The sequence below is a fragment of the Eurosta solidaginis genome, chromosome 4 (genome assembly GCF_040869045.1).
Source record: "Eurosta solidaginis isolate ZX-2024a chromosome 4, ASM4086904v1, whole genome shotgun sequence".
Lineage (NCBI taxonomy): Eukaryota > Metazoa > Arthropoda > Insecta > Diptera > Tephritidae > Eurosta > Eurosta solidaginis.
In genome coordinates, this window is record NC_090322.1 from 257,687,267 (window position 1) to 257,714,927 (window position 27,661).

General features: G+C 35.1%; 1 protein-coding gene across 1 annotated transcript in view; it reads left to right on the plus strand.

Moving 5' to 3' along the window:
- The first annotated feature begins 7,706 nt into the window (after positions 1-7,706).
- The window catches only part of LOC137251369 (uncharacterized), a 156,090-nt gene continuing 136,135 nt past the window's right edge, over positions 7,707-27,661 (plus strand). Inside the window, exons 1-2 of the mRNA XM_067785815.1 lie at positions 7,707-8,162; positions 14,687-15,956. Coding sequence (XP_067641916.1) covers positions 15,926-15,956 — 31 coding nt within the window. The 5' untranslated portion in view covers positions 7,707-8,162; positions 14,687-15,925. The remainder of the gene's footprint in view (positions 8,163-14,686; positions 15,957-27,661) is intronic.

The window sequence follows — 27,661 nt, forward strand, 5'->3', positions numbered from 1 at the left end:
TTTCGACATGAGATCAAGAACAAAACGATAGCACGCCGATAACGAACTGGTAATACATCAATAACAAATCAAAACGATTTCGATTACAAACATATAGATTAACTTTTGATAATTGACCAATAATATTTGGATAGTGCATCGGGACCATTTCTATAACAAATCGATTAATTTTTGATAACAAATCGATAACTTCTCAATGACTATTTGGCCACATATCGATAGCTCTTCGACAACCATTCCATAATAAATCGATATCTTCTCGATAACATACAGATAACTCATTGTAAAAAACCCAGTTAGGTTAGGTAAGGTTGAATGAGTTTATAGTGCTACCAGAAGCTTGATTAATGACCATACTAAAAAAACCTATCAAAAACCAGGACCTAAGTTATAAGGTAGCTCCGAGCTCTTGGTAAATATTGGAAGCTTCCTTTAACCTATCCCTCTTGCTGCTTCTAGATCTAGCAGCATGGCATAAGCAAAAACGGGCTCGATGTGTGCCTCCTCTAACCTGCACTCATACACCTGCTATCACTGACCCAGCCTATTTTAAAAGCATATGACGTCAGAAGTTCCCTGTTTTTAATGATCGGTGTTATTTTCTTAGTCTAAGGTTGTAAGGCCTACACATGATCTTCGACACTGTATAGTCCTGCGCTTGGGTCCAAAATTTTCCCTAAACGATTAGTAATTCACTCACAACATTTGTTATCGTTAGCAATTCTAAAACTCGTCACCCAGCATAAAACCTACAAAAGTATTTACTGCAAAACTGAACTTGAATATAATTTGTATACTCAGCTGAGCAGAGCTCACAGAGTATATTAACTTTGTTCGCATAACGGTAATCCGTAACGGCATAAACTAATCGAGATAGATATACACTTATATATATCAAAATGATCTGGGCGAAAAAAGAAATTCATTTAGCCAATTCCGTCCATTCGTCCGTCCGTCTGTCCGTCCGCCAGTAAACACGATAACTTGAGTAAATTTTGAGGTATCTTGATGAAATTTGGTATGTAGGTTTCCGGGCGCTAATCTCAGATCGCTATTTAAAATGAACGAAATCGGACCACAACCACGCCCACTTTTTCGATATCGAAAATTTCGATAAACCGAAAAAGTGCGATAATTCATTACCAAAGACGGATAAAGCGATGAAACTTGATAGGTGCGTTGACCTTATGACGAAAAATAGAAAATTAGTAAAATTTTGGAAAATGGGTGTGGCACCGCCTACTTTTAAAAGAAGGTAATTTAAAATTTTGCAAGCTGTTATTTGGCAGTCCTTGAAGATATCATGATGAAAATTGGCACACACGTCACTCCTGTTACTATATGCGTGCTAAATAAAAAATTAGCAAAATCAGATGACGAACACGCCCACTTTTAAAAATAAATGTTTTAAGTCAAATTTTGACAAAATATTTAATATCTTTACAGTATGTAAGTAAATTATGTCAACATTCAATTCCAGTAATGATATGGTGCAACAAAATACAAAAATAAAAGAAAATTTCAAAATGGGCGTGGCTCTGCCCTTTTTCATTTAATTTGTCTAGAATACTTTTAATGCCATAAGTCGAACAAAAATTTACCAATCCTTGTGAAATTTGGTAGGGGCATAGATTCAATGACGGTAACTATTTTCTGTGATAATGGGCGAAACCGGTTGACGCCACGCCCATATTCTGGGTAACCCTGGTCCACATTTTGATCGATATCTCGAAAACGTCTTCACATATAAAACTAAGGGCCACTCCCTTTTAAACCCCTCATTGATACCTTTAATTTGACACCCATATCGTTCAAAAACATTCTAGAGTCACCCCTGGTCCACCTTTATGACGATATCTCGAAAAGGCGTCCACCTATAGAACTAATGCCCACTTCCATTTAAAATACTCTTTAATACCTTCCATTTGAAGCCCATGTCATACAAACACATTCCAGGGTTACCCTAGGTTCATTTTTTTAAATGGTGATTTTCCCTTATTTTGTCTCCAAAGCTCTCAGCTGAGTATGATATGTTCGGTTACACCCGGACTTAGCCTTCCTTACTTTTTAAAAATATTTCTAAAACGTGTAAATTTACAGAAGATTTACAGAAAAAATATATGTATTTGCTACTTCTATATTGTAGTATTTCGAATTTTGTTATTTTGTTATTTTAAGAAACCTAATTATTACTTCGTTTCTTAAACAGATGCTTAAGGTATATATTTATTGATTTAAGTATGCTTAAGTTCTTATATAGTGATATTTCAAAATTACAAGGCATAACCACAACATTTCGACACAATCAAAACAATATAAATTTACTAAAACGCAACGTGCTAGTGCTTTTGTTTGCTTTTTGGTTTTTCCAATAATTTACACTCTTCATTTAATCTGTAAATAAAATATTAAAAACTGAGTTCCTTAAGATGCACATCTCAGAGTTTTGTACATACGTACCACTCTTGACATGCACATTGCTGTTTCTCCCGAAAGAGAACTTAGTAAGATTTGAAAATAATAGCACTTTTCTAATTACACTGTACAACAGAAAATTTTACAAAAACGTAACCATGGAATTTTTTTGGCAGGCAGCGTTGCACAGCTCGACTTGTTTACTTTAAATTTGTGTATAAAAGTTTAACTGGTCACAAGGCGTCCTTCGGCTATTTGTGCACGCACCTTCATGAAGAGTTTAATCTTTGGTTCCTGTGGAACATTTGTCCTTATAAAATATACCACACTCTCATTCCACGGTTTCTCCTTCCGCCACTTTTTAAAATTTTTCCCGGAGACATCAGGAGGCTGCTATGAGTTGAAGCAACCTGTTGCTTAAGATTTACTCTGCAATTTCATTTCTGTGTTAAAAAAAATTACGGGAGTACTAATCGTTGAGATAGTTGTACAAGGCGCAATATTTTCTAGGACGTCCAAGTTGTGGCTCTACCATAGTGATCTGTAATCTGCGAAAGTGATCTACAAAAAGTCCATTTAATGAAAAATGCCACGGTTACTCTCTTGTCAAAAAAGCTTTAATTTTTTACACTGTAATATTAATGGTAATAGTCTAGTTGAGGGGTCGACTGCTAATACGCATCAAGAAATATCGAGGGAGGTGTCAAACGACGCGTCTTGACATCAGTATTAATAATCCGAGGACGCAAAATAAAAATTTTAACTTGTTCAAAAGATATTAACGAAAAACCGAAAAAAGACCCGCGGGTACCTCCGAAACCGGGGGTGGAATCCAGAGTATTTTTGCGCAGAAAAGTATTCTGCGTTGGAGGCCTTTGGCCGCACTTATAAAAAATTACCCTGGGTGGGTCCAACACCGGTTTGAGACCAAGATTATATCCGCACAAAACACTTATGTTCACAATTTTTTTTTTGTGGGTACCCAACTCAACAACAACCACATGAAAATCGCCAACTTCAACTGCAAATATCTCTGGACAGAGATACAATTTTTCTTTTCCGCCTTGGGATTATTGTTCTCGAGATTAATACGCGTCTTCTGACACCTCTCTCGATATTTTTTGGTGCGTACTATCAGCCGACCGCTCAACTAGACTTTTAACATATTAATATATCTCTTAAAAAAGAGAGATGATCTAAAGTGGAACTCTTAAGTATATGAAAACATTTATTTGAAGCAATTTTTTATTTTATAATTTATTTAATAATTGGGAAAAATTTAAACAACGTGACATCAAGACGGGCAAAGCGACAGCTGTTTCGATTATACCTTGTAAATCTCTTCAAAGCCTTTTCTCCTGGAAGTGTGATTCGAACCCGCACTCCTATGATTGTTGCCTCTAAAAAACCATAACAGAAATAAAACAAAAAAAAACCCAACAAAGTGTTTAACAACATGAAAGGCGAATAAGCATAACTTATTAAAACAATACATTACATGATATAAAATATGTATGTATGACATAATATAATATAAAATAACATAAAATATTATAACATAATACAGCATAACAAAGCATAATATAACATAACATATCATATCATAAAATAACTAACTTAAAATAACAAAACAACATAAAAAAAATAAAGCTTATGTAAACGTAGCCTAAGGTTAAGTCTGTAAATGTAAACGTAGCCTAAGGTTAGTCTGTGTAAAATAGTTTAAGTCAAATTTATGGCAGCTCTCTAAATCGAAACAATTAATGTAAATTATGGCAATACTAGAGAATAAAACGATGAGGGACTTCCGGTTGGACATTAAAAACGACAACGCGTAATTTTAGTAAATCAACCAGATCTGGAAAAGACCACCCAAATAAATGCGCATCTCAACAGACATCTGCTTGAAAGGTCTCCGTATCCCAGGATTTAAGAAGTCATCTCCGTAAGCGCTATGAAGAAGTCGGGTACTTGAGAATTCAGCCGTAAGAAGGAAAGGAGCATGAAAAGACACTCATAGACATCCCAAAACAGCCGTTATACTACTATGGCAGATATTGCCGGGTCAACCATGTTCTTAAACACAAACACGTGAAATTAGCAGTATGGATACTTTCCATGGACTTCTGTTAAAGGATTTCGACTTAGTTTGCCGCTGCCATGAAACCCGAGGTAGTGTGTCACAAAAGCTAAACCGGAAGTGGTAATCTATGTCAAAATCGCTTTGAGTTCAGCCAGGTAGAGCCAGAAACATGCGATATTACAACTTGTTCACATGGTCATCTGCTAAAAGGTCAATAGTAGACAGTGAGTGTATTAATTTGACAATTCAGTGATACGAACCGACAAATAAGCAAGGAATGATGAAGTTCATCTTCCTAGCCTGCAGCAATTTCCGTATGGAAGAAAATACTTGGCACCTTAAAAAATTGTTGAACAATTTTCACGAAAGTTTTTAAAAATATTGATATTAGAGAAAAGTTGCAAAGTTTACAAACGGCGATAGTTACTAAGATGTGATTCTGAATTTCACTTCTTTATCAGCTACATAGCTCTCGGGAACTGAGTATTGAACTCGAATCTCAAACATTCATACTAGTGTAAAGGCCTTTAACAACTCAGTCATGTCAGCTGATCGCTTTGCAATTGGTCTCTAATTGCGTTTTCTTTTATGAAATAAATTGTTGCCTAAATAAATGGTAAAGCCTTAATAGAGTTACTCCTACCCTAGAAAATTTTAAACATTTATAGTGCATACAAAGAACATTTCAACTCACCATATTCACTCATATTAACAGAGTATATGTGGAACTTCAGAGCGAATTGAGAGTTTCACAGAGTTGCACTGCCACACCGCCATTTTATACAGGGTAAAAGTGTAACGCTTTTGCGTTGCGAACAGGCAGCCATTTTCACAAAAGAGCGAAATACCCCGTAAATGCGTTGCCTGTTTTTAGAATAGAGCAACAACCCTTGCGCGGCGTACAAAAAGCGTAACACTTTAGCCAGAAAAGAGAACGCTATAAGTGTTGTCTTTTTGTTTTTCTCTAATATCAATAACAAACACATTTGTATAAAGTAATATGAGAATGTCTCGCTAATTAAATACAGATGATAATGTTTTAAAAATATTGTGTAGTTTTTTAAATATAAGTAAAATCAAAAAATATTTTAATATTTTGGTAAGCGAAAAAATTATTTTCATTTCCTGAATATTGCAATTTTTTTATTTTAACCTTTATTTTGATTTAGGTGTCCGATAAAAGCATTTGATCACATATAGACTAAACATTTTATAAATCACTAGAAGACCCGGCAGATGTTGTTGTGCCCTAAATTTGGCCTATCTGCATTAATTTTAATGAGCTTTTTCCGTCTAACTCTGCCCTCTCGCCCTCTTCAATTTTTCTTAATGCTTTTATTCACTCTCCTCCGTCTTTTTCGCTTCACCTATCTCCATTTTCGTCTCATTCTACCTCTTTTTCAGTCTCCTTCTCTCTTTTCTCTTCTCTCAAGTTCTTCTCATTCTTCTTCATCCCTTATTGCCAGTCCCAGAGGGGGTATGTATTTTATTCCAGTCCCAGTCCCAGTCCCACTCCAAGTCTCAGTCCCAGTCCGTCTCTGGTCTACTTCCAGGAAAAAAGGATCGTAAATACTAATATAGGCAAATTTATATACCAAATTTGAGGCAAATCGAATAGGACATATGTAAATAGGTATGTTTGAAAAAATCGACCGACGCATCTATTCAAACACCGCCAACCAACTAACACACATTTTAGCTTTTCTTTTAATATATATAGATTTTTATTTTTCACACTTCACTATAATATTAAAACGAAATGCAGATATTCGTTACTTTTGAAATTCGGCTTAAAAATTACACATGGAACAACTAAAGACTCTCCTGAATTATAAAAAAATGTCTTTGTACCTCAAATCGCGGTCCCCTTCAGAAACCCCGGGCCCCTCTCGCCGGCCCTGGTGATGTGCTATATATAGGATAGGTTATATCTCAGTTTATAGTTGCAATATTATTTTATTGTTTATACGTAACAGGCATGCTTAACCAACGAAACGATATCATTTCGTTACGATAATCAACGTTAATAAACGAAACGAACTCATTTCGTTTCGTTTATTAACGTTAAGATCGTCAAATTAACGAAATGATTTCGTTTCGTTTTCTGCCATATCAAAACGAAATCAAATCGTTTATGTTGATTATTAATTTCAAACTATGCTGGCAAAGCTGATTGATGGCGGAGTCATTAAAGGTGAAAGCATTAGCCAAGCTGATTGCAACTTTTCTCTTGAATTTTGACAGTACGAACATTTCTCAGAGTATTTTTGACATTACCACCAACGAATTACACAAACAAATTACATAGAGTTTGTGTGTGTATGTGCGCTCGTTGTTGCCACCTTACGGCTTCACCATGGCTGTAGCATTGCCAGCACAATTCAAACATAAAGTATCACGTTTTTGTTAACGTTTTTAACGTTAACGAAAGCTTTTCGTTTCGGTTAAAAACGAGATACAATTTATTTTGATAATTTCTTTATCGATAATATTTCGAAGTGTTTCAACGGAAACGGTGGAAATTTTTTGATAAACGATTAGCTTAACGTTAAGGTGCATCCCTGATACGTAATAATAAAATGTTACGTATACGCAGTGGTGCACCTATTTTCAGTTGGTATGGATATGTTTGTGCACGTGCTTATTTAAATTTACATACTGCGTATACGTAACATTTTATTATTACGTATAAACAATAAAATAATATTGCGACTACAAACTGAGATATAACCTATCCTATGTCTCAAGTTAGATCAAACTACACACGGGGTGCAATAAAAATTCAAAATCGGTTCAGTAGTTTAGGAGTCCATCGCGGCCGAAAATGTTGTGACACGTGTTTTTTATATATTAAGATTTTATTTCGTATACTGGCCGCACATGTTTACGTAGCAAAAATAGCATACAGATCACCCTTTATCACAGCTATGTTTTCTGCTTTTTCCACTATCCAATTCCTCCAAGCTTTTATATGTACTTGCAACAAACAATCAAAATATTTTTCGCAATACATTCAAGCGGACGGCTTTCTTTTAAAAGCTGTATAATTAAAAATAAATCTCCAAATAAAAACAGTTTGAGAAACACTCTGATAACATGCAGAAATTCAGAAAATATTTTGAAAAAAGTACACTACCTCTCAAACTGTTTGGATTTGTTTTGCGGGAAAAATACTGAAGCGACAAGTATTCAACATTCGTGGTTCAGTGTTCGCAAAGTAAGCACGCTGGGGGCGGGCCGCGTTTTCAGGCGACAATAATGACGTTTTTTTGTGAAAATTTGTTGTGGAGAGAAGAAATGAAATAACAAACGAATAAAAATAGAAAAATAACAAACGAATAAAAATAGAAAAATAACAAATAAAAAGTGACAACGAAATTCGTGTAAAAACAAATTGCGAACAATTAAATTTTAAGTGCAGTAACAAGTGGTTGTGTAAATATCTAAAATCTGAGAGTGAATATTTTGCAGCTCGTTAAGAAAATAGAAGTCCCTTTCTGCCGATACCGGTGGTGTGTTGATGTGATTTGATTTGATTGAAGATGAGTTCGTGGAAATCTCAAAAATAAGCAAATATATAGAAGGTGTCGGAAAGACTTAAAAAAGTTAAAATAAATTATTTAGTATATATTTACATAAAAGTTACAAATAAAGAAAAAAATTAGTAAGTGACTAAATTTAGGTCTCAATATATAGCCTTGTCTTTATGAACGTAAGATGTGCTTTCGATAGACACATCAGGCTTTTGAACAAACTTGAATTGGCACTTCAACAACCACCCAAAGACCTAAGTAGGCACAACGATTGTTCGTTGGGTGTGTACAAACTAAAGAGATGCGAAATTAGTCTGAGCTATGAGCGACAACTAAGTCAATCGCGGTTGTCGTCTTTGACCTCTTGTAGTCCCTCATATCAAATGAGCTACTTCCTCTCACTCAACAATATATGATAACAAAAGGATTATTTATGAGCTCTTACCCAGAAAAGAAATATGTATATATTGAAACCATCTCGTCAAAGCATATTCATGTTCCTTATTGCGTCACTCACTCAAGTAACACGGTATAAATTGCAAATATTGGTCTTCTAATAGATAAAGCAAAGAATATATAAGTTCAGGTTGAATTCGTATCCTTCTGCCAGATCTTCTACATACATTTGCTGGATATTGATATGGTGGATGAGGTATTGTGCACATGCTCACGCTTTCGTTGTAGCTCACTGGTGTAGACGGTCGGCTTCTGGAAGCATTTCCACTACTTCTTTGATTTTGTTGATTTACTGCTAACGTGGCTCTCGCAAGCTTCGCTCCCAACTATGCGAAATGTGTTTCATGACTTGGATTTTGGTTCAAGATTTGAGGGAACTCTTTCCTCAACTCGTTGACAGTTCCGTTGCTGTTAAACTTATATGTGGTTATTTCCTTGATTTCTTCTTAGTAATGTACCAAAATAATTGCTACCACTGGGACTTGTGGAAGTGGACCTGATGTTCTGGCCTGACGCCAAAACTGCTTCCTATTCAGACCCAACGTCGTTTTGCAGCTTGTAATTAAGCACACTTCCTCGTTAACGTGGGACAATTTTAGCTAATAGCAACAATACTGGTCACTCAGGCGCAGAAAACTTCCGCTAACGTTATCTCCAGCTCTTGCGGTTGCTTCCTCTAGCTGAAATCGCAGTGTTTGGAAAGAAGCAATGATGGATTTTGTTTTTAAAAAGGGGCATTGCGTAGTACAAGTGGCTGCGCCAACCGCCAGTTCGAGCCTTGCGATTGCTGCAATGCTTATAAATAGGGCCAATTTGGACGATAGAATTCATAAATATCATCGCTACGCATTGTATGAGCAGGTTAGGTTAGGTTAGGTTAGGTTAGGTTAGGTTAGTTTCAAGTGGCTGTCATCCGCGTCGGAGCGGCACACATAGGCCTTTATAGGCCCATTATGAAACCACACGGATTTGTTCCTACTCACCTAATCAAACCACTTGGTTGTAGTTTGTGGAGCTAACTAAGCGCCGTGTATTGACCTCAGCTATATCAGTCAGAAACATCTTGCCTATAAAACGTTGCCTTCTTCTACAGAGCGCTGGACAATCGCATAGTAGATGCCTAACAGTCCCAGGCTCTTATCCGCTATCGCAGCTTCTACAATAATCATTTAATGGAGCGCCAATCTTTTCCGCATGCGGTCCAATACAAACGTGACTAGTGAAAATACCCACAACTAAGGAAAGATCTGACTTATGGAGGGTAAGAAGCTCATCTGAGCAAAATTTGCTTTAATAGCAATGCGTTATATACGGGTTAGTATCATATTGTCCTCAGTAACTTCAACGTACACCATGCATTGTGGCAATCCAATCCAAACCGATCGGTGGCAAAAAGATTTTGCAGGAAAAATACATGATACGACCTGTAGCGTAATTGTGGAGAAACCTGAACCAGAGTCAAAGGATATCTCCACTGGCAACTCATAAAATGCATTGACTGGGTGAGATTCATATTTTATCACCTAATCATGACCCCTTCAAACGATAAGCCTTCGTTAATATTGAAAAAACTCGAATTTATAAAATAATTCGAAAAAAATTGCAACGCTACATCAGCACGAAAAAGGCGACAAATCATTTTCTCCGGGAGTGCGATTCAAAAGTTTATTGGCGCTGCCTCAAAGAATATACAGAGCGCTCTTTCGCCACATTCAGTATTTTTGCTGATGCATGATAAGAGAACATGGAAGTCGCAGAATTTCCAATTCGATATTGGCAAGTATAATTCCAAAAACCCGACCATAGAAGACCCGATTTTGTGCAATAGCTAGCGAGTAATTAGAAGGAGCATATAAGTTACTGCGCAGTTTCTGCTTTTGCTGGTAAATTCTGCTCAGTGAAGGCCTTGCCAAACCAAAAAAATATGTCGACAAGATATAACTATATATATAACTATAAAAATACCTAGAAAATATAGTTAGCCTGTAATTGTACTTCTTTGTTATTTCTAAAACATTAACAAGCTAATAAAATCCGGGAAAGCAGTTAATCGTGTTGACTGATATCTCCTTTCGGCAGTTGTTAAAACTCTAGAAACCGTTCTTCTCCCTTACTTCGTCGCAAATCAGCACGCTTCCAAATTTCTTAAGCTCTCAGCCGCATGATGCCTCAAAAGCTGTTAATAAGTTAAACCAATGCACTCTCATCTAAGGCATGATGACACAAGAAAAGCAGGTATTTAGTCGTTGTTGTTATAGAATTTAGTGTTCCATATCACCAAAAACTATTAGCAAAAAATATTTCTTTGTATAGACAATGCAAAAAGCTGTTGAAGGTTAGAGTATTTTTCCAAATTTTTTCAACCTCCATTCCATTAAATTTCATGAAGTGGCGATGTTGTTATTAAAACCTCAAAAAAAAAATTCGCGTAGCTTCATGGGGGTGTTACATTCGACACATTCGACCCTCCTTAGCCGGATATGAATCCAGTCCATGTTACAAGCTACCTCTGTTATAAAATCAATTGCCGTTGTAACAAATTTTTATAGTCGCCTTTTTAGGCAGGTACGCATTACCGCTAAAAATTTCTATGCCCCTTTTTCGGCTGTGGCCAAGGGGGTCTAATGGCTTTTCTTTTGTTTTTGAAAAAGTGGGTACATTCCGCATTTTCATTCCTAGTAACAGTTACTTCTTGCTCATTTTTAAGTAGCTGTAGATCTGCCTTGTGTCAAAATGATATTTGAACTGAAGATGTTACGCAGACGAGGTCAAAGCAAATTTAGAAATAGGAGCTTTAACACAGCAACACTTTTTATACTCAGCTGAGCAGAGCTCACAGAGTATATTAACTTTGTTCGCATAACGGTAATCTGTAACGGCATAAACTAATCGATATAGATATAGACTTCTATATATCAAAACGATCTGGGCGAAAAAAGAAATTTATTAAGACATGTCCGTCCGTCCGATATCTTGATGAAATTTGGTATGTAGGTTCCTGGGCACTCATCTCAGATCGCTATTTAAAATGAACGAAATCGGACTATAACCACGCCCACTTTTTCGATATCGAAAATTTCGAAAAATCCAAAAAGTGCGATAATTCATTACCAAAGACTCATAAAGCGATGAAACTTGGTAGATGGATTGAACCTGTGACGTAGAATACAAAATTAGTAAAATTTTGGACAACGGGCGTGGCAACGCCCACTTTTTAAAGAAGGTAGTTTGAAAGTTTTGCGAGCCGTAATTTGACAGTCGTTGAAGATATCACGATGAAATTTGGCAAGGGTGTTACCCCTATTTCTGTATTTGTACTGAATAAAAATCAGCAAAATCGGATGACGAACACGCCCACTTAAAAAAAAAGTTATTTAAGTCAAATTTTAACAAAAAATTTAATATCTTTACAGTATATAAGTAAATTATGCCAACATTCAACTCCAGTAATGATATGGTGAAACAAAATACAAAAATAAAATAAAATTTCAAAATGGGCGTGGCTCTGCCCTTTTTCCTTTAATTTGTCTCTTACTTTTAATGCCATAAGTCCAACAAAAATTAAAATTAAATTAAATTGTGAAATTTGGTAGATGCATATATTCTATGACGATAACTGTTTTCTGTGAAAATGGGCGAAATCGGTTGAAGCCTCGCCCAGTTTTTATACATAGTCGACCGTCTGACCGTCTGTCCTTCCGCTCGGCCGTTTACACGATAACTTGAACAATAATCGATATATCTTTACTAAAGTCAGTTCACGTACTTATCTTAACTCACTTAATCTTGGTATAAAAAATGGCCGAAATCCGACTATGATCACGGCCACTTTTTCGATATCGAAAATTACGAAAAATGAAAAAAAATGCCATAATTCTATACCAAATATGAAAAAAGGGATCAAACATTGTAAGTCGATTGGCTTATTGACGCAAAATATAACTTGGCGGCCACCGTGGTGTGATGGTAGCGTGCTCCTCCTATCACACCGTATGCCCTGGGTTCAACTCCCGGGCAAAGCAACATCAAAATTTTAGAAATAAGATTTTTCAATTAGAAGAAAATTTTTCTAAGCGGGGTCGCCCCTCGGCAGTGTCTGGCAAGCGCTCCGATTGTATTTCTGCCATGAAAAGCTCTCAGTGAAATCTCATCTGCCTTGCAGATGCCGTTCGGAGTCGGCATAAAACATGTAGGTCCCGTCCGGCCAATTTGTAGGGAAAAATCAAGAGGAGCACGACGCAAATTGGAAGAGAAGCTCGGCCTTAGATCTCTTCGGAGGTTATCGCGCCTTACATTTATTTTATTTTTATAACTTTAGAAAATACTTTGTGAAATGGGTGTGACATGGAAGGTGTAGAATAAAATGAAAAAGTTCTGCAGCGCGAAAACAAAAGCCTTTAAAATCTTGGCAGGAATACTGTTCGTGTTATTACATATATAAATAAATTAGCTGTACCCGGCAGATGATGTTCTGGGTCACCCTGGTCCACAATTTGGTCGATATCTCGAAAACGCTTTCACATATACAACTAAGAGCCACTCCCTTTTAAAAACCTCATTAATACCTCTAATTTGATACCCATATCGTACAAATACATTCTAGAGCCACCCTGGTCCACCTTTATGGCGATATCTCAAAAAGACGTCCACCTATAGAACTAAGGCCCACTCCCTTTTAAAATGCCCATTAACACCTTTCGTTTGATACCCATATCGTACAAACACATTCTAAATTAACCTCTGGTCCACCTTAATGGCGATATCCCGAAATGGCATCTACCTATAGAACTATGGCCCACTACCTTTTAAAATACTCTTTAATACCTTCCATCTCATACCCATGTCATACAAACACATTCCAGGTTTACTCTAGGTTCATTTTCCTACATAGTGATTTTCCCTTATTTTGTCTCCAAAGCTCTCAGCTGAGTATGTAATGTTCGGTTACACCCGAACTTAGCCCTCCTTACTTGTTTTTCTTCATCTGCTATATAAGTATGCCCAAAGCTCGCCCTGGCCACACCAAACACCAATGCATAAATTCACTTAAATTTCTGTATTTTCCTAAATTATTCTCTAGTATTTCGGCAATAGATTTTATAATTTTGCACCTGACGTAGGTTTGGTGAATTTTTATGGTTGCGTTCAATTTGTGTTTATCTCTACGAAGTCTGTTGTGTTTTTATTGAACTACAATTGAATGCTTGTTGTTGCTATTTTTGCTGTATTTTTCACTCAAACATTGTTAGTAATTAGAGTAATTGTTTTTATTGTTTATTATTTCTTCCTGCGGAAATTTGCTATTAAAAGAAAGAAAATCTAAACTGGGGTACATAAATCTAAACAAAAAACAATACACAAACCAACAAAATTTAAACAAAAATTTGTGATCATGACAAAACGCATTCCATATGATTCCAAAAAACTGCCAACATTCAGTTGGTGCTCACGAGCTTCATTGTACGGCCCATAGTACAGGTTTACAAGTATGATATGTATGAGAAGGAAACAATTCCTTTCTCTTTCTTACACGCTGCCATTTGACACTTCGGTCAGTGCCAAACTTTTGTGAACTCAGTGGCACGTGCGTGGAACATGCGTTTGACACTGAACGAAGTGTCAAAATTACCGGGGTTGCTGTCGTGGAAAGCGACGCAGGGAAACAGAATAAGGAGCGGAATATCAGATATGGGTTGCTGTGATGGTAAATTTTTTTGAACGAATTTAGTATGAAAATGTAGTGCACCTATATGGGTCCTACAGATAATTAGACAAAAGTCTTGAATTGGGGTATCTGAAGAGGCGTAGGTATTCCAGTATTAAGAATACAAACACGGGTGCTAAGTTTTTCTACCCCTTCAAAAGTTCTCCGCGAAAAACTGTTTGAAACCGAGGTCGACTGCAATAATCCGTCTAAAAATGTGGAAAGAGAAATGAAAGGACGCGTTTTGTCCTGTTATCAATAGTTCAAAGACGAAAAAGTATTCGAATTATTGGAAGCGAGGCCAAAACGGGTCTTTTAATACTTCCCCGACGGTTTTGGTCGTGTTTTAGAAATCATCTCCGTTAATAAAGTATCACAATTTGTTAATTAAAATTGTCCAAAACATATGGATTTTAAAGAGAGATGTAATTAAGTGCTCGTTTGAAAGTAAATAAGGATATTTCATTGTAATTTCACTATACAAATTTTTCCCAGTTTTCGTTAGCAGCTACTACACTTTTCTTGGGCCTAAGAAGTACAACAGTGCCAATTAGCATCCACAAAAAAAAAAAAAAAAACGAACGAGAACAAGCATTTTATCAGGTGAGCGTGGTCGGACTTGCAGCTAATTTAAAAAAAAAAAAAAAAACAAAGAAATCAATCAATTTTGGCCTTTCTTGTTTCACACAAAAAATTTTAAGATCTCAAACAAGGCGAATCTATACAAGGTGATGGCAAAGCGAACTCAACCAATTCGCCGTGCAATAGAATGTCAAGTCAAAAGAAAATATTCATTGATTTCGATTAACTGACATATGAAATAACAAGGCGCTGTATGGATAATATTTAAGAAGAAGCAATCAGATATTGGGATAGCAACACCTGGTACTGAATTCGCCTTGAGACATTGTATGGAAAATAATCAAGAAGAGCAATCAGCTGTTGGGCTAGCAACTCGCTTTGTTTCGAAATTAAGGGCTTCATTCTGTATTGCGAAAGATAGATTAGACGAAAGATTCGCCTCCAAACGATTTCGTCTAGCAATGGTATTCTCTATCATTTTCGTTCGGGCTTTATGTTTCTTACTTTACGTCAAACAGGAAGGCGAAAGCAAGTGTCAAATGATATGTTGCCAGCGTTTACAAAGTACAAATATACTAGCGATTCGTCTCTGAGGCGAAACGAACGTTCGTTTCGCAATAGGGAATGAGGCCCTAAAAAAATTTTTTTTGAAGAAACATTCATAAAAAATAAACAACTTAAGTAATTGTGAAAGCCGAAAAAAAAAAAAAAAAAAAATCCAGCTAAATGAACAACGCAAATATGTATTTATGTGAGTTCATAAAATTGAAAATTGGCTTGCATCTAAATGCAGTTAATATACCAACAGGTGTACATATATACATTCGCGAATTCTGCTAAGTTATAAAAACTATTTTTGTTTTGACATCATACAAACATACACACAAAAACTACGCAAGAGTTGAATGATCGTTTTGTGGAAATTTCGTTGTTAAGCGGGGGCGTTCTTAATTCATGTGCGACCGGCAAAATATCTAAAAAAAAAACTAAGTAAACTAAAAATATTAAAAGTCATAAATCGCGAAAATCAGCTCTGTAATTTAGTGGAAAAAAATGTGTAAAAGGCCACTGTAGTGTTGTTAAAAAATTTTAGTTAATAAATAAAATAAATTTTGGTGTGTACGCTTTATTTATATAAAAATTATAGCGATCATGGACGTCATACAAGAAATGAAGGAAATGGGTAAGAGCCACACAAAACGTGTTTTTTTTAAATATCTAACATTTTTGTGCTAAGACTAAGGGATTAATAAATTTAAATTTTACAGACTAATATCTTGTTTTTTTTTTTTGTTTTTATTCGCATTTAATTTATTAAGTTGCAACATGTAGAAACCGGTCTTTGCTCTTTTAATATAAATATCTAAAAGTTTATGATACCTTCAAACCATTTTCAAAAACATGGTATTTTAAAAAGCGAGGAAGTTTAATTTAGGATGCAGCGAAATACTACAGCTATGAGCAATAAATAAATATAATTAACGCTTTTGCAAGTTACTTAAAGATGCTTTTATTATATAATTTTTTGTATACCTTTCATGAACATGAAATGGCATATTAAATTTGGTCCGATGTTTGTAACGTTGAGAAATATAGAAGATAGACTCACCATTAAGTATAACGAATTGATCAGGGTGACGAACTGAGTTGATATAGCCACGTCCGTCTGTCCGTCCGTCCGTCTGTCCGTCCGTCTGTCTGCTTGAATGCAAATTAGTCCCCCAAATTTTGAGATATCTCATTGAAATTTGGCAAAAGGATGTATTTTTGTATTATATTAGACATTTGTCGGAACCGGTAGGATCCGGACCACTATAACATATATCGTCCATACAACCGATCGTTCAGAAAGAAAGATTTTTGGCCATTTATCCATTAATTTAGAAAGTATAAACGTGAAACTCGGTGATATATATTTTAATATATCACTGAAAATTTTCTGAAAAAATCACTTTGATCGGAGCTATAAATAATATATATCTCATGCAACCGATCGTTCAGATAGAAATATTTTTTGGAAATTTCTCCCTTAATTTCCAATATAAAAACGTTAAACTTGGTGATATTTATTCTAATATATCATACATCTTTTCATTATATATTTCTTATCTTATACAGCGCATTTTTGGGGATTACGATTGGGGTAAGATTATTGTTCAGCCCCATTCATGAAAGGTATGAAGTCTTCGGCATAGCAGAAGACAGTCCCGTCCTTACTTGTTTTCTATTATAAATGTGCGCAACCAATGATTCATAATAAAATGCATGTGTGCATTCATACTAGGTATGACGATTTTCGAGAGTTATGCCTCTCGGTATCTTAAAGTTCAATCCCGGGATCCAGGGATTGTCCTGAAATTTAGCCAATATGGTTTTTGATAAAAATTACAATACGTATTTACCAAGATCAGTGTTGCCAGAACTTTTTCAGAAAAAAAGGCTAGATTGACAAAATTAAAAAGCTAAAAAAGGCTAAATAAAAATTGTTTAAAGCTAAGAAAAAAAGCTGAAAATTTAAGGCAACCTTCTATGCGTTTTATTAATTTTTTTCATAAAAGACATAAGAGAATAAAATTTTAAAGTCATTCTTATTCCAATATCATAAAAAAGAAATAAATAAAAAAATGGTTAGCAGATGCTATCTATGATAAATAAAACTTCATTGCTACAACAACAACAATATAAATAAAACTCCAACTTATAAGTTTTCATAATGCATATGTTAGAGGTAAATGGATTTTTATTTGCAAAATAAGAACGCCCATAAAACTACTTTCAATAACGAAGTCCACTTTTTTTTCCTTTAAAAGAACCAATGAAAGATGTAAACTCTACATCCCACACTGTATGAGAACCTCTTGTTAAAGTTTTTGGTATGTGTGTTACACGGACTCCAAACGATATCTGTCAAATGAATTTTTGGAGGGAATATTTTCATGACACTTACTGGGCTGGCCGAACCACTGCCGATGAGTAGCCCTGGTTAAATAAAGTTCTGAAATAGGCTATATATAAGCCTTATATAGAAGGTCCTAATACAGCAAATAGTTTTTTAAATAAGTCCCTATGTTAGTAAGCCTTATTTTTGTTGGTCCATAAGCCTTATATGCTACCTTATAAAAATAAATAAATGTAAGGCGCAATAACCTCCGAAGAGATATCAGGCCGAGCTTCTCTTCCAATTTGCGTCGTGCTTTGTTTTTTAATTTTTCTAAGAATTTGGCGGGACGGGACCTATTTGTTTTATGCCGACTCTGATCGGCATCTGCAAGGCAGATGAGTTTTCACTGAGAGCTTTTCATGGCAGAAATACATTCGGAGTGCTTGCCAAACACTGTCGAGGGGCGAAACCGCTTAGAAAAATTGTCTTCTAATTGAAAAACCTTATTTCTAAAATTTTGAAGTTGCTTTGACTGGGGCGAGAACCCAGGATCCTCGGTGTGGTAGGCGAAGCACGCTACCATCACATCACGGCGGCCGCCTTACCTTATGGCTTATAATATTTCCTTATATAAGTTGTACTTTATAAGAGCTATAAGCCTTACACACAACGGTATCTTTCAAATAAATATACAACGGTATCTTTCAAATAAATATTATGCGTTTTGACATAAGTACATTAAAACAAGGAGTTTTCCCATTTGTGTTGATGCGATTTGCAACGGGTCGGGTCCGTCGTTCTACGCAGCATATATGTGTCATTGCGTAACTCATTTGTCTACATGTGGACTTAGTAACCCAGTTAAATGTTTCTGAAATCAAAAATTCAAGTTCTCTCGGAAACGTTTTCGAAGCATATGAAAAAATCACAGAATCGAATGGCAAACACACGGAACGAAAATGAAATTAGGTTGGTGTGGCTATAATAAAGTTTATAAGCCTCGATTTTTGCCTACCCTAATGTCAAAATTATCTGTTCCTTAGCCCTTCAAATTTTTAAATCTAGCAAAAATTCATTCAATGTTCTTTAAATTGATTATACATAAATCTGTATATCTAGATTTTTTATAATTTTGAAAATGCTAAACAGAGCTAAAAAATTAAAAAAAAAATGAAAAAAAGCTTAAAGCTAAATCGCAACTTTGTAAGCTAAACGGAGAAAAAGCTAAACCTAGCTTGAAAAAAGCTAAAATGGCAACACTGACCAAGATATGTGGATATAGTACCAAATCTCAAGTTATAGTATTCCATATCGCTTGTTTTATTGTAAACATGTGTAATTCAAAACCTTGACTTGTTGGGAAGACGCAAAACAAGTTTTAGTTTTTCATACAACTTCATTACAAAAATGAATCTCAAAGACCTCTGGACCTGTCATCTTTGCCCCTAGCAGTATTCTATGCATGTGAACATAATATAACCTGGCAACGCTTGTGAATACCTTAAAGTCTCGAAAAACTAAAATTTTGCATTACATTGATTTACAATAAAAGGGGCGATATGAGCTACTACAGTTTGCGCTTTTGATTATATCCACATATATAAGCAAATACGTATTGCAATTTTTATCAAAAAACATGTAGATATCTATATTGGCACACTCCCTATATCCCGGGATTGAACCTTAAAATGCCGAGAGTCTAAAATCCCGAAAATCGTCATACCTAGTATGAATGTACACATTAGGGCGGGTCGATTTAAAAATCGCTCATTGCTCTGTGGAAATCGTATTCTAGGGATCAAAATAAGAAACTTTGCCGAAGGAACCATACCTCTAAAACGAATTCTGATGTCCCCCCTTTGGGTCGAACTTTTGGGTAGGTGCAATTTCAATTCTACCTGCTGTGTCTTGTGGTGGCTTAAGAAAAAGAACACAAGCAATTTTACGATCTGCAATTGTGTCACAGTGATATCTTAATTTTTTAAAATGGTTGAATAAAAAACTCACACAACTATGTTTACGACATGCAAATGCATCACAGTGATGCCTTGGTTTTAAAAGGGGGTTGTAAAAACGCTAATTTCTAATAATTTTTTTTAATTTCTTTTCTATTACTAAGTTAAATTCATTTTTTCAGTTACATATGTTCTGACTAAATAAATTTCTAAAGAGAAAAATAAACTCCAAAAAGAAAAAACATAGGCATTTCAAAGTGAGATTTTTAAAAATTTGCCCCTACGACCCAATGCTTGGCATCGGCAGCACCTTTACAACAGCACCCTTCTTGGTGTTGAATATCCTACTGAGCATACATTGAGTAAATATTTGTTTGCTAAGGAGTTTTTCCTTGTGCGTTGATCAAACTACGAGGTACAGGCAATGGTCTTTCTCACGTCATGCACTTGAGTAACATTACCAACACTCTCCACTGTATGAGGTAGAGCATTTCAATTTCCTCAAGAAATAAATGAAGAGAAAATGACATTACTGCTTGTATGCACGGAAAGCTTGGTCCTATATGTATGTATAATTCGAATAAAAATTTATTCGCATCAAAATGCATACTAAGATTCTGTGCAGGATATATAAGCAATTTCATAAGGTCCGTTATATCAGCGATGGTTTTGCAGAATGGGACATTCAAGTGGTGATACCTGACCTAAAAAGATAAGAATTCGGCTGAAGCAGATGTGCTTGCTTTTTATCAAAAGCCATAAGTTAAAACAAAGATAGGAGAGATCGGAGGTAAATCCATCTTTCATTACTTTAATTACTACTAACTAAAGATATGGTGGAAAGTTACTTAATGAGAATGCCCAAACCATACAAAGTTGAAAATATTGTAACGAATCTAGTGCAATTCCTCTTATTTGCAACCTTCTACTAACGTTCGAATCTCTAAAATGTTGAATAAATAACTCCACTATTCAATAATGCAAAATGGCCTTTATTAAAGTACTTCACTTATACTTCGGAACTGATAGCTTGCTTAAATCAAAGTGATTGCTGATTGCTCAAATTGCGCTCTTTTATACTCTTCGATTTCCTCGTTCCATACTTCTAGGCGTTTTCAGAATTTACTTAGTTACTGCTATAAAATTATGACTACAGACGCACGTGTATAGCTTCTCATATGCGCGTGTATATGTGAGTGACACTTCCACAGATAATTGCCTATTGGGAGCATCTCAGATAAGATATATGCGTGTGCTTGTGCGTCTCTTCTCCGCTGCGTGTACGTACATATGAGTAGACATAATGATTGATTCGTTTATGTAGATACAAGTGACTGCCTGCTATATTTTTGTTGTGGCTTCATTACTTAGCATCAGACTAGCGATATGAGTATACTTAGTGTCACTAATATTCGTCACAATATGTAGAGTTTAGGATGGTGGTGATGCGTGCAACATAGGTTAAGTTAGTTTGAACTGGCCGGCCCATGAAGACCTCACATAGACTGAATGAGTCCGCAATATTATCAGAATTTTGTTTAATGACCAAACTGAAAACCCTTATCAAAAACAAGGACCTATGTTATAAAATAACTCCGTCCGCTTGGCAAATACTGGAAAATTTCTATGACCTATGCCACTTGCTAATTCTATAGCTGACAGCTGTATCACTTCTAATAGCTGTCATGCACCATGGTCCTGGGACTTTGTTGATTACGTACAATTACAATGGAACGGAAAGTGTGGAACTAAAGTTAGAAAAATGCGGTCCTTTATCATTTTTGCCTTATTTTAAGGGTAAACTACTCAAAGTTATATCTAAATGGGTATGATTTGACTGATTGTTTCTGACCCGTTTCTTCAAATGTTTATAAAAACAAATTCAAAAATAAATATATAGTATACCCATTTATACCTATGTATGTATGAAGGTGTATGATAAATTATGGTTTGATAATAATTTTGAACGGATTTAGCTCTGACGAGGTTAAGGCCTAGGTTTTCCTAAATTAGTGTGTGATAATTAAATAGTACGAGGCGATATAAATAAATAAATGTAAGGCGCGATAACTTCCGAAGAGATCTCAGACCGAGCTTCTCTTCCAATTTGCGTCGTGCACCTCCTGATTTTCCCTACAAATTGGCCGGACGGGACCTACATGTTTTATGCCGACTCCGAACGACATCTGCAAGGCAGATGAGTTTTCACTGAGAGCTTTTCATGTCAGAAATACACCCGGAGCGCTTGCCAAACACTGCCGAGGGTGACCCCGCTTAGAAAAATTTTCTTCTAATTGAAAACCCTATTTCTAAAATTTTGATGTTACTTTTTCCGGGGTGTGAACCCAGGGCATACGGTGTGGTAGGCGGAGCACGCTACCATCAAACCATGGTGGCCGCTGAGGCGATATAGCTCTATGATAATTTATGCTAAGCTCATATGCAAATTTATGGGGTACTACTCTTCCAATTTTTTAAAAATGTGTGAGTTTTAAAATTTTTTTAGTTGCATTTGTGAAAGCCGATGAATTTCGGCTTAGAAGCTTTTCTTAGCTTAATTATACGCGGATGGTTTGCAAAACCAAGCCACTAGCGATGGACTACCTTTTTTAAAAAAAAAAAAAACCGTAAACTTTTTTTTACTTGATGTCACTTTCGTCAAGATATGAACTTGGCACTTTTGTTATGGGAGACGAGCACGATATTTCAGTGCACATTTCATATGCACAAATACATACAAAACAAGCGTTTTCATATTCACGAATAAAATGTTTATTTTTATAAATATAAATTTTAATAATTTACATTTATTTTTATTTAATTCTTTATTGTTTATGTTTTCTATTAAACATTCATTGAATAATTTTTGTTTTCGAAACGTGACTCGTATAACAGCGCAAAGCGCAAAACAATAACAGACGCCGCAATAAACAAATTGATCGATGGCTGCCAAGTCAGTTGGACTGATAGATATGTAGATAGCTATGAGAGAGGGATGGATGGATTGTTGACCGTAGTAAAACGTAATGAACTCGGCTAGACAATGTGCATACTTTGTATTGGAAATGCAAATATTCTTATGCGTACATATATACATACATAGATATATGTGTGTATGTATTACAATTTTGAATATTTTAACAATGATTTATACCGACATATATGCCTTTCCATTAAAAACTCCTACAACTTATTAGGTTGGCTTTCGCAATGTCCATCAATGAAGCTCGAGAATAGTCATAAGCATTATGGTTTTCAGCTGCTATCTTGACGATATTGGAAAGGAGAATACTAATTTATCGGAACTCGAAAAAAAATGTATGTGCGCTTATTGGGCTTTGATGTGAAACTCTTCAAATAATATTTTAAAAGACATGTTAAAATAAATAAATGTAAGGCGCGATAACCTCCGAAGAGATCTAAGGTCGAGCTTCTCTTCCAATTTGCGTCGTACTCCTCTTGGTTTTCCCTACAAATTGGCCGGACGGGACCTACAAGTTTTTTGCCGAATCCAAACGGCATCTGCGAGGCAGATGAGTTATCACTGAGCGCTCTTCATTGCAGAAATGCACTCGGAGCGCTTGCCAAACACTGCCGAGGGGCGACCCCGCTTAGAAAAATTTTCTTCTAATTGAAAAACCTTATTTCTAAATTTTTGATATTGCTTTGACCGGAGTGGTGAAACCCACAAGCTAGTGTAATATAAAGCTAATAAAATATACTCGCGTCTTGTGTCTATTTAGGTTTTAAATTTGTACTTCTGTCGCAGTAGTTTTACGACTTAAGGAAGGCATACTTTTGCAAATAATTTGTATTGTAAATTTTAAAGATCTCATAAAAAAAATATACCTAAAATTACTTACCACTTCCTCTCTAATTTTCACATAATTGTTGTTTTTAAACAGAATGTTGCAAATTGCGGTTTAATTTCTTTTTTTAAGTGCCTAACTTAAGGTGATGTACAAAGTTTGTTTGCAAACAACATAAATATAAAATAAACAATTTTCCGCACATGTTAACAACTATGTTAATTGCTTATGTATGTTTTTGTAAGTATATGCAATAAAAAGTAGCGTTAATCACTAGCGAGAGGTAAGAGTAAAGATGGCAGCCGTGGCGAGGTGATAGCGTGCTCTGCCCACCACACTGAAGGTCCTCGTTTGAAGTCTCGGGCATAGCAACATCGAAAATTTGGACAAACTTTTTTTTTCAATAAGTCCGAGTGTATTTCTGAAAAGCTGCGTGCAAAGCAGATGTCTGTAGTAAAAAATTAAAAAAAAAGAAAAAAAAAAAAACAGCAAATTGTAAGAGAAGCTCGGTTCAAATCCCTTCAGGGATGAATCGCGCCAAACATTTAATTTTAATATGGCAGCTTCTTTTGATAATTTATAAAAATTTAATATCGCTTAAATATTGTAATCGGCAAAGCACTTTCGTTTTAAAGCGGCGGTAGTAGGCAGGAAGATTCTATGGTATGTCTCTCAATGCGCCAAGACTTCGTTTCGAACGAATTCCAACTTATTGCATTAAGTACGTTAGTACGAGCTACACACTTATGAAGAGTATTCCAAGATTGGTCTAACTTATGAGGTGAAAAGCGTTTTGGTAATGTAAGCGTCATTGAATGCCTTTGACAACTTTCAATACAAGATTAAAATCTCTTTTTTTTGTTTTGTTTTTTCGGACGTTGTGGCAGCGAACTGCCCTCAAGTTGCCCGATGAAACCAGGCTAAGCCTGTTATTGTTTCTTTGTTTTTGTTTTTTTAATTCATACATAGTTTTTTTTGTTTGTATCCTAATTCTTATTTATGTTTTATTTATAATTTATAATTTTTATTGTTACCGAGTCTTTGAGAGACAGTGGCGGTTCCCCCCATTAATTCAGAAAACAAAAATTCAGAAACACATTTTTTCAGAAAACATTAGTCAGAAGTCTTTTTTCAGAAAGCAAAAATTCAGAAGTCAAAACTCAGAAACAAAAATTCAGAAATCAAAATTGCAGAAGTCAATTTTCAGAAGTCAAATTTCAGAAGTCAAATTTCAGAAGTCAAAATTCAGAAGTCAATATTCAGAAGTCAAACTTCCGTAGTCAAAATACAGAAAGTAATCAGACAGCAAAAAAATATAAAATTTTGCGCAAAAAAATTTAATGTTTTTTTGCTGTCTGATTACTTTCTGAATTTTGACTTCTGAAATTTGACTTCTCAATTTTTTTTCAGCCATCTGGTTATTTTCCAAATTTTAAGTTATAAATGTCTTTCTGCCTTCTGACTACTTAAATGTTTGGTTTTTCAGTTTTTATATATTTTAAGTATAAACTACTAATCCATTTTTAATGTATAATCACTGTCTTTATTTTTTATCATCACTTTTTCGTGTTATTGTAAATTTTCTTAGATGGATTTGAATATACATTCGATAGGTCGTATAATGAAACAGATTATTTTTTCTGTAGAAAGTAAGAACTTAATTCTAATTCACAAAATTGGAAGTTTTTTCACTTTCGTGAATATGTTTTAGTAAAAAAAGTGAATCGAATTGTGGTGCCAGATTAATTCGATATAAAAGCGTGGAACCAGCTGAAAATAATGACAACATGAAGATTACAGGCATACATTTACATGAACCAGATGCTAGGAAATTGGAATTTTATTGATTGGCAAAATACTTAAAACGAAAGGCTACTGAAGAGTGTCGTACCTCGAGAGACATTGTAGGACAGATTATATCAAATGCAAATATAGCTGTTAGACCGATTCTCCCTTCAGTCGATCAAATGATGCGCACCGTCAGGCGAACACGTGCTCTAAATTTCGTTCCAAAAAATCTTAATAATCTCAAAGAACTCGTTCTTGAAAATGAGTTTATCAAAACAATAGATGGAAAACAATTTTTGCTATATGACAGTGGGCCAAATTATCAAAGGCTAATCATTTTTTCCACAGAAGAAAATTTGAAATTTTTAGCAAGTTGCTCCTCAATTCATATGGACGGCACATTTTCTGTTGTTCCTCCACTTTTTTCCCCAATTATATACATTGCATGGCAAGTGTTTCCTTTATATGTATATATTTGAATACAGTTCTCGATTCTATTGAAATTCTATTATTTGCAGGAGGTTTAAATGGTTTATGTAACAAGAAACAAGAAACATATAATATCATAATGAAGACTTTATTAGAACAAAGAAACTCATTTTAACCTAAATATGTGATGTTGGATTTCGAGAAGGCATTAGAAGCATTGGTTCATAGATGTTTTTTCCACTTTTCCAAAAACTTTTCGAGATATATCCAATCATTAGGGCTGCAAAAGAGTTATACAAATTTTTTCAATTTTCGCGATGAATTTGAAATATTTATTAGCACTTGCATTTGTTCCAGAGGAAATGGTGATCGATGCATTCGGATTGACATCTTAACTGGAATTTTATGTGGATAACGAAGGAATACAATTCCGAAATGCAAAACTTATTAAATTATTTCGAGGTAACTTATATTGGATTGCCACTTCCTGGAACACAGCAACGTCGGAAGAAGTCGTTTGGGTGAAGCCCAAACAAATAATTCTATCGAAGGGTGGCACAACGCCATTCGAAGTGCATTTGGGATACACCCTAACATATTTAATTTCATAAATTAAATAAAAAACGAACAGGCAATAACAGAAACAAAACTACAGAAATTTTCAGTTGAAGGTGAGCCATATCGAAAACGCAAGAAAAAATACAAAGACTTCGACCAGCGTTTGTTTAGTATTGCAAATTCATTTGAAAAAGATGAACGCGAAAATGATTTAATTAATTACATGCTTGCCATTGCAATACTTTTTCTTTATACATAATACCTTCCAAATAAATAAACGTTTCTGAATTTTGAGAAAATTTAATGTTTTTTCTGTATTCTGATTACTTTCTGAATTTTGACTTCTGAACTTTGACTTCTGAAATTTGGCTTTTGAAATTTGACTTCTGAAATTTGACTTCTTAATTTTGATTTCTGATACTTCACTTCTGAATAATAATTTCTGAAATTTGACTTCTGAGTTTCGACTTCAGAATTTTGTCTTTCTGAAAAAAGGGTTCTGACCAAAGTTTTCTTAAAAAGTGTGTTTCTGAATTTCTGTTTTCTGAATTTATGGGGGGCACCGACAGTGGCTTCTTAAGCGCCGAGATCTAAGCCCGCTCAGCTACAGAGAAACTCATCAGCTGAGAAATATAAATTCACAAAATACAATAGATTAAAAGTATGACTATAATTTTTTAATTATTAAGAGAAGATAGAACCGTTTTTTTATGGCAAAGAGCGAGTCCGAAACATCAATTATTCTCGAGTGAGAGTTATAATCTTCACACAAAAAAGGTTCGTTTAGTTGGAAATTGATTCTGCATTGTTTAAGAATTATAGGTTTATAATGCCTTGAAACTCGGTATGGAACATTGAAGTTTACTTCGTTCAAAAGAAGTGGACTTGAAATCGATCCACTTAAAAGTCTACCGATAAATTGTGCACCTAGCATTTCTCTACGACTTGCAAGGGTAGGAAGATTTATTAGTTTTAACCGATTAGTGTAAGGAGGAAGATTATATTGAGGGTCCCATTGAAGATTTCTCAAGGCGAAAAGTAAAAACTGTTTTTGAATTGATTCTAGTCTATCCACATAAACTTGATAACGCGGATTCCAAATTATCGATCCATATTCTAATATTGACCTCACCAATGATGTAAAAAGGGTTTTTGTAACGTAAGGATCACTAAACTCTTTTGTCCATCTTTTCACAAATGCTAAAACTCCTCTTGCTTTATTGACTGTGGCATTAATATGAGGGTTGAAACTAAGTTTCCAATTCGTTGTAAATCCCAAGTCGACTAAAACATCAACGCTTTCCAGAGTTTGGCCATTAATTGTGTAGGAAGCTGGCTGAACATTCCCACGTGAAAAACACATAAATTTACATTTTCTATGTTGAGAGGCATAAAATTCGTATTACACCAAGTAACTAAACAATTTACATCTGTCTGGAGTACAGAACGTTCTTCAGCCGACGCGTAT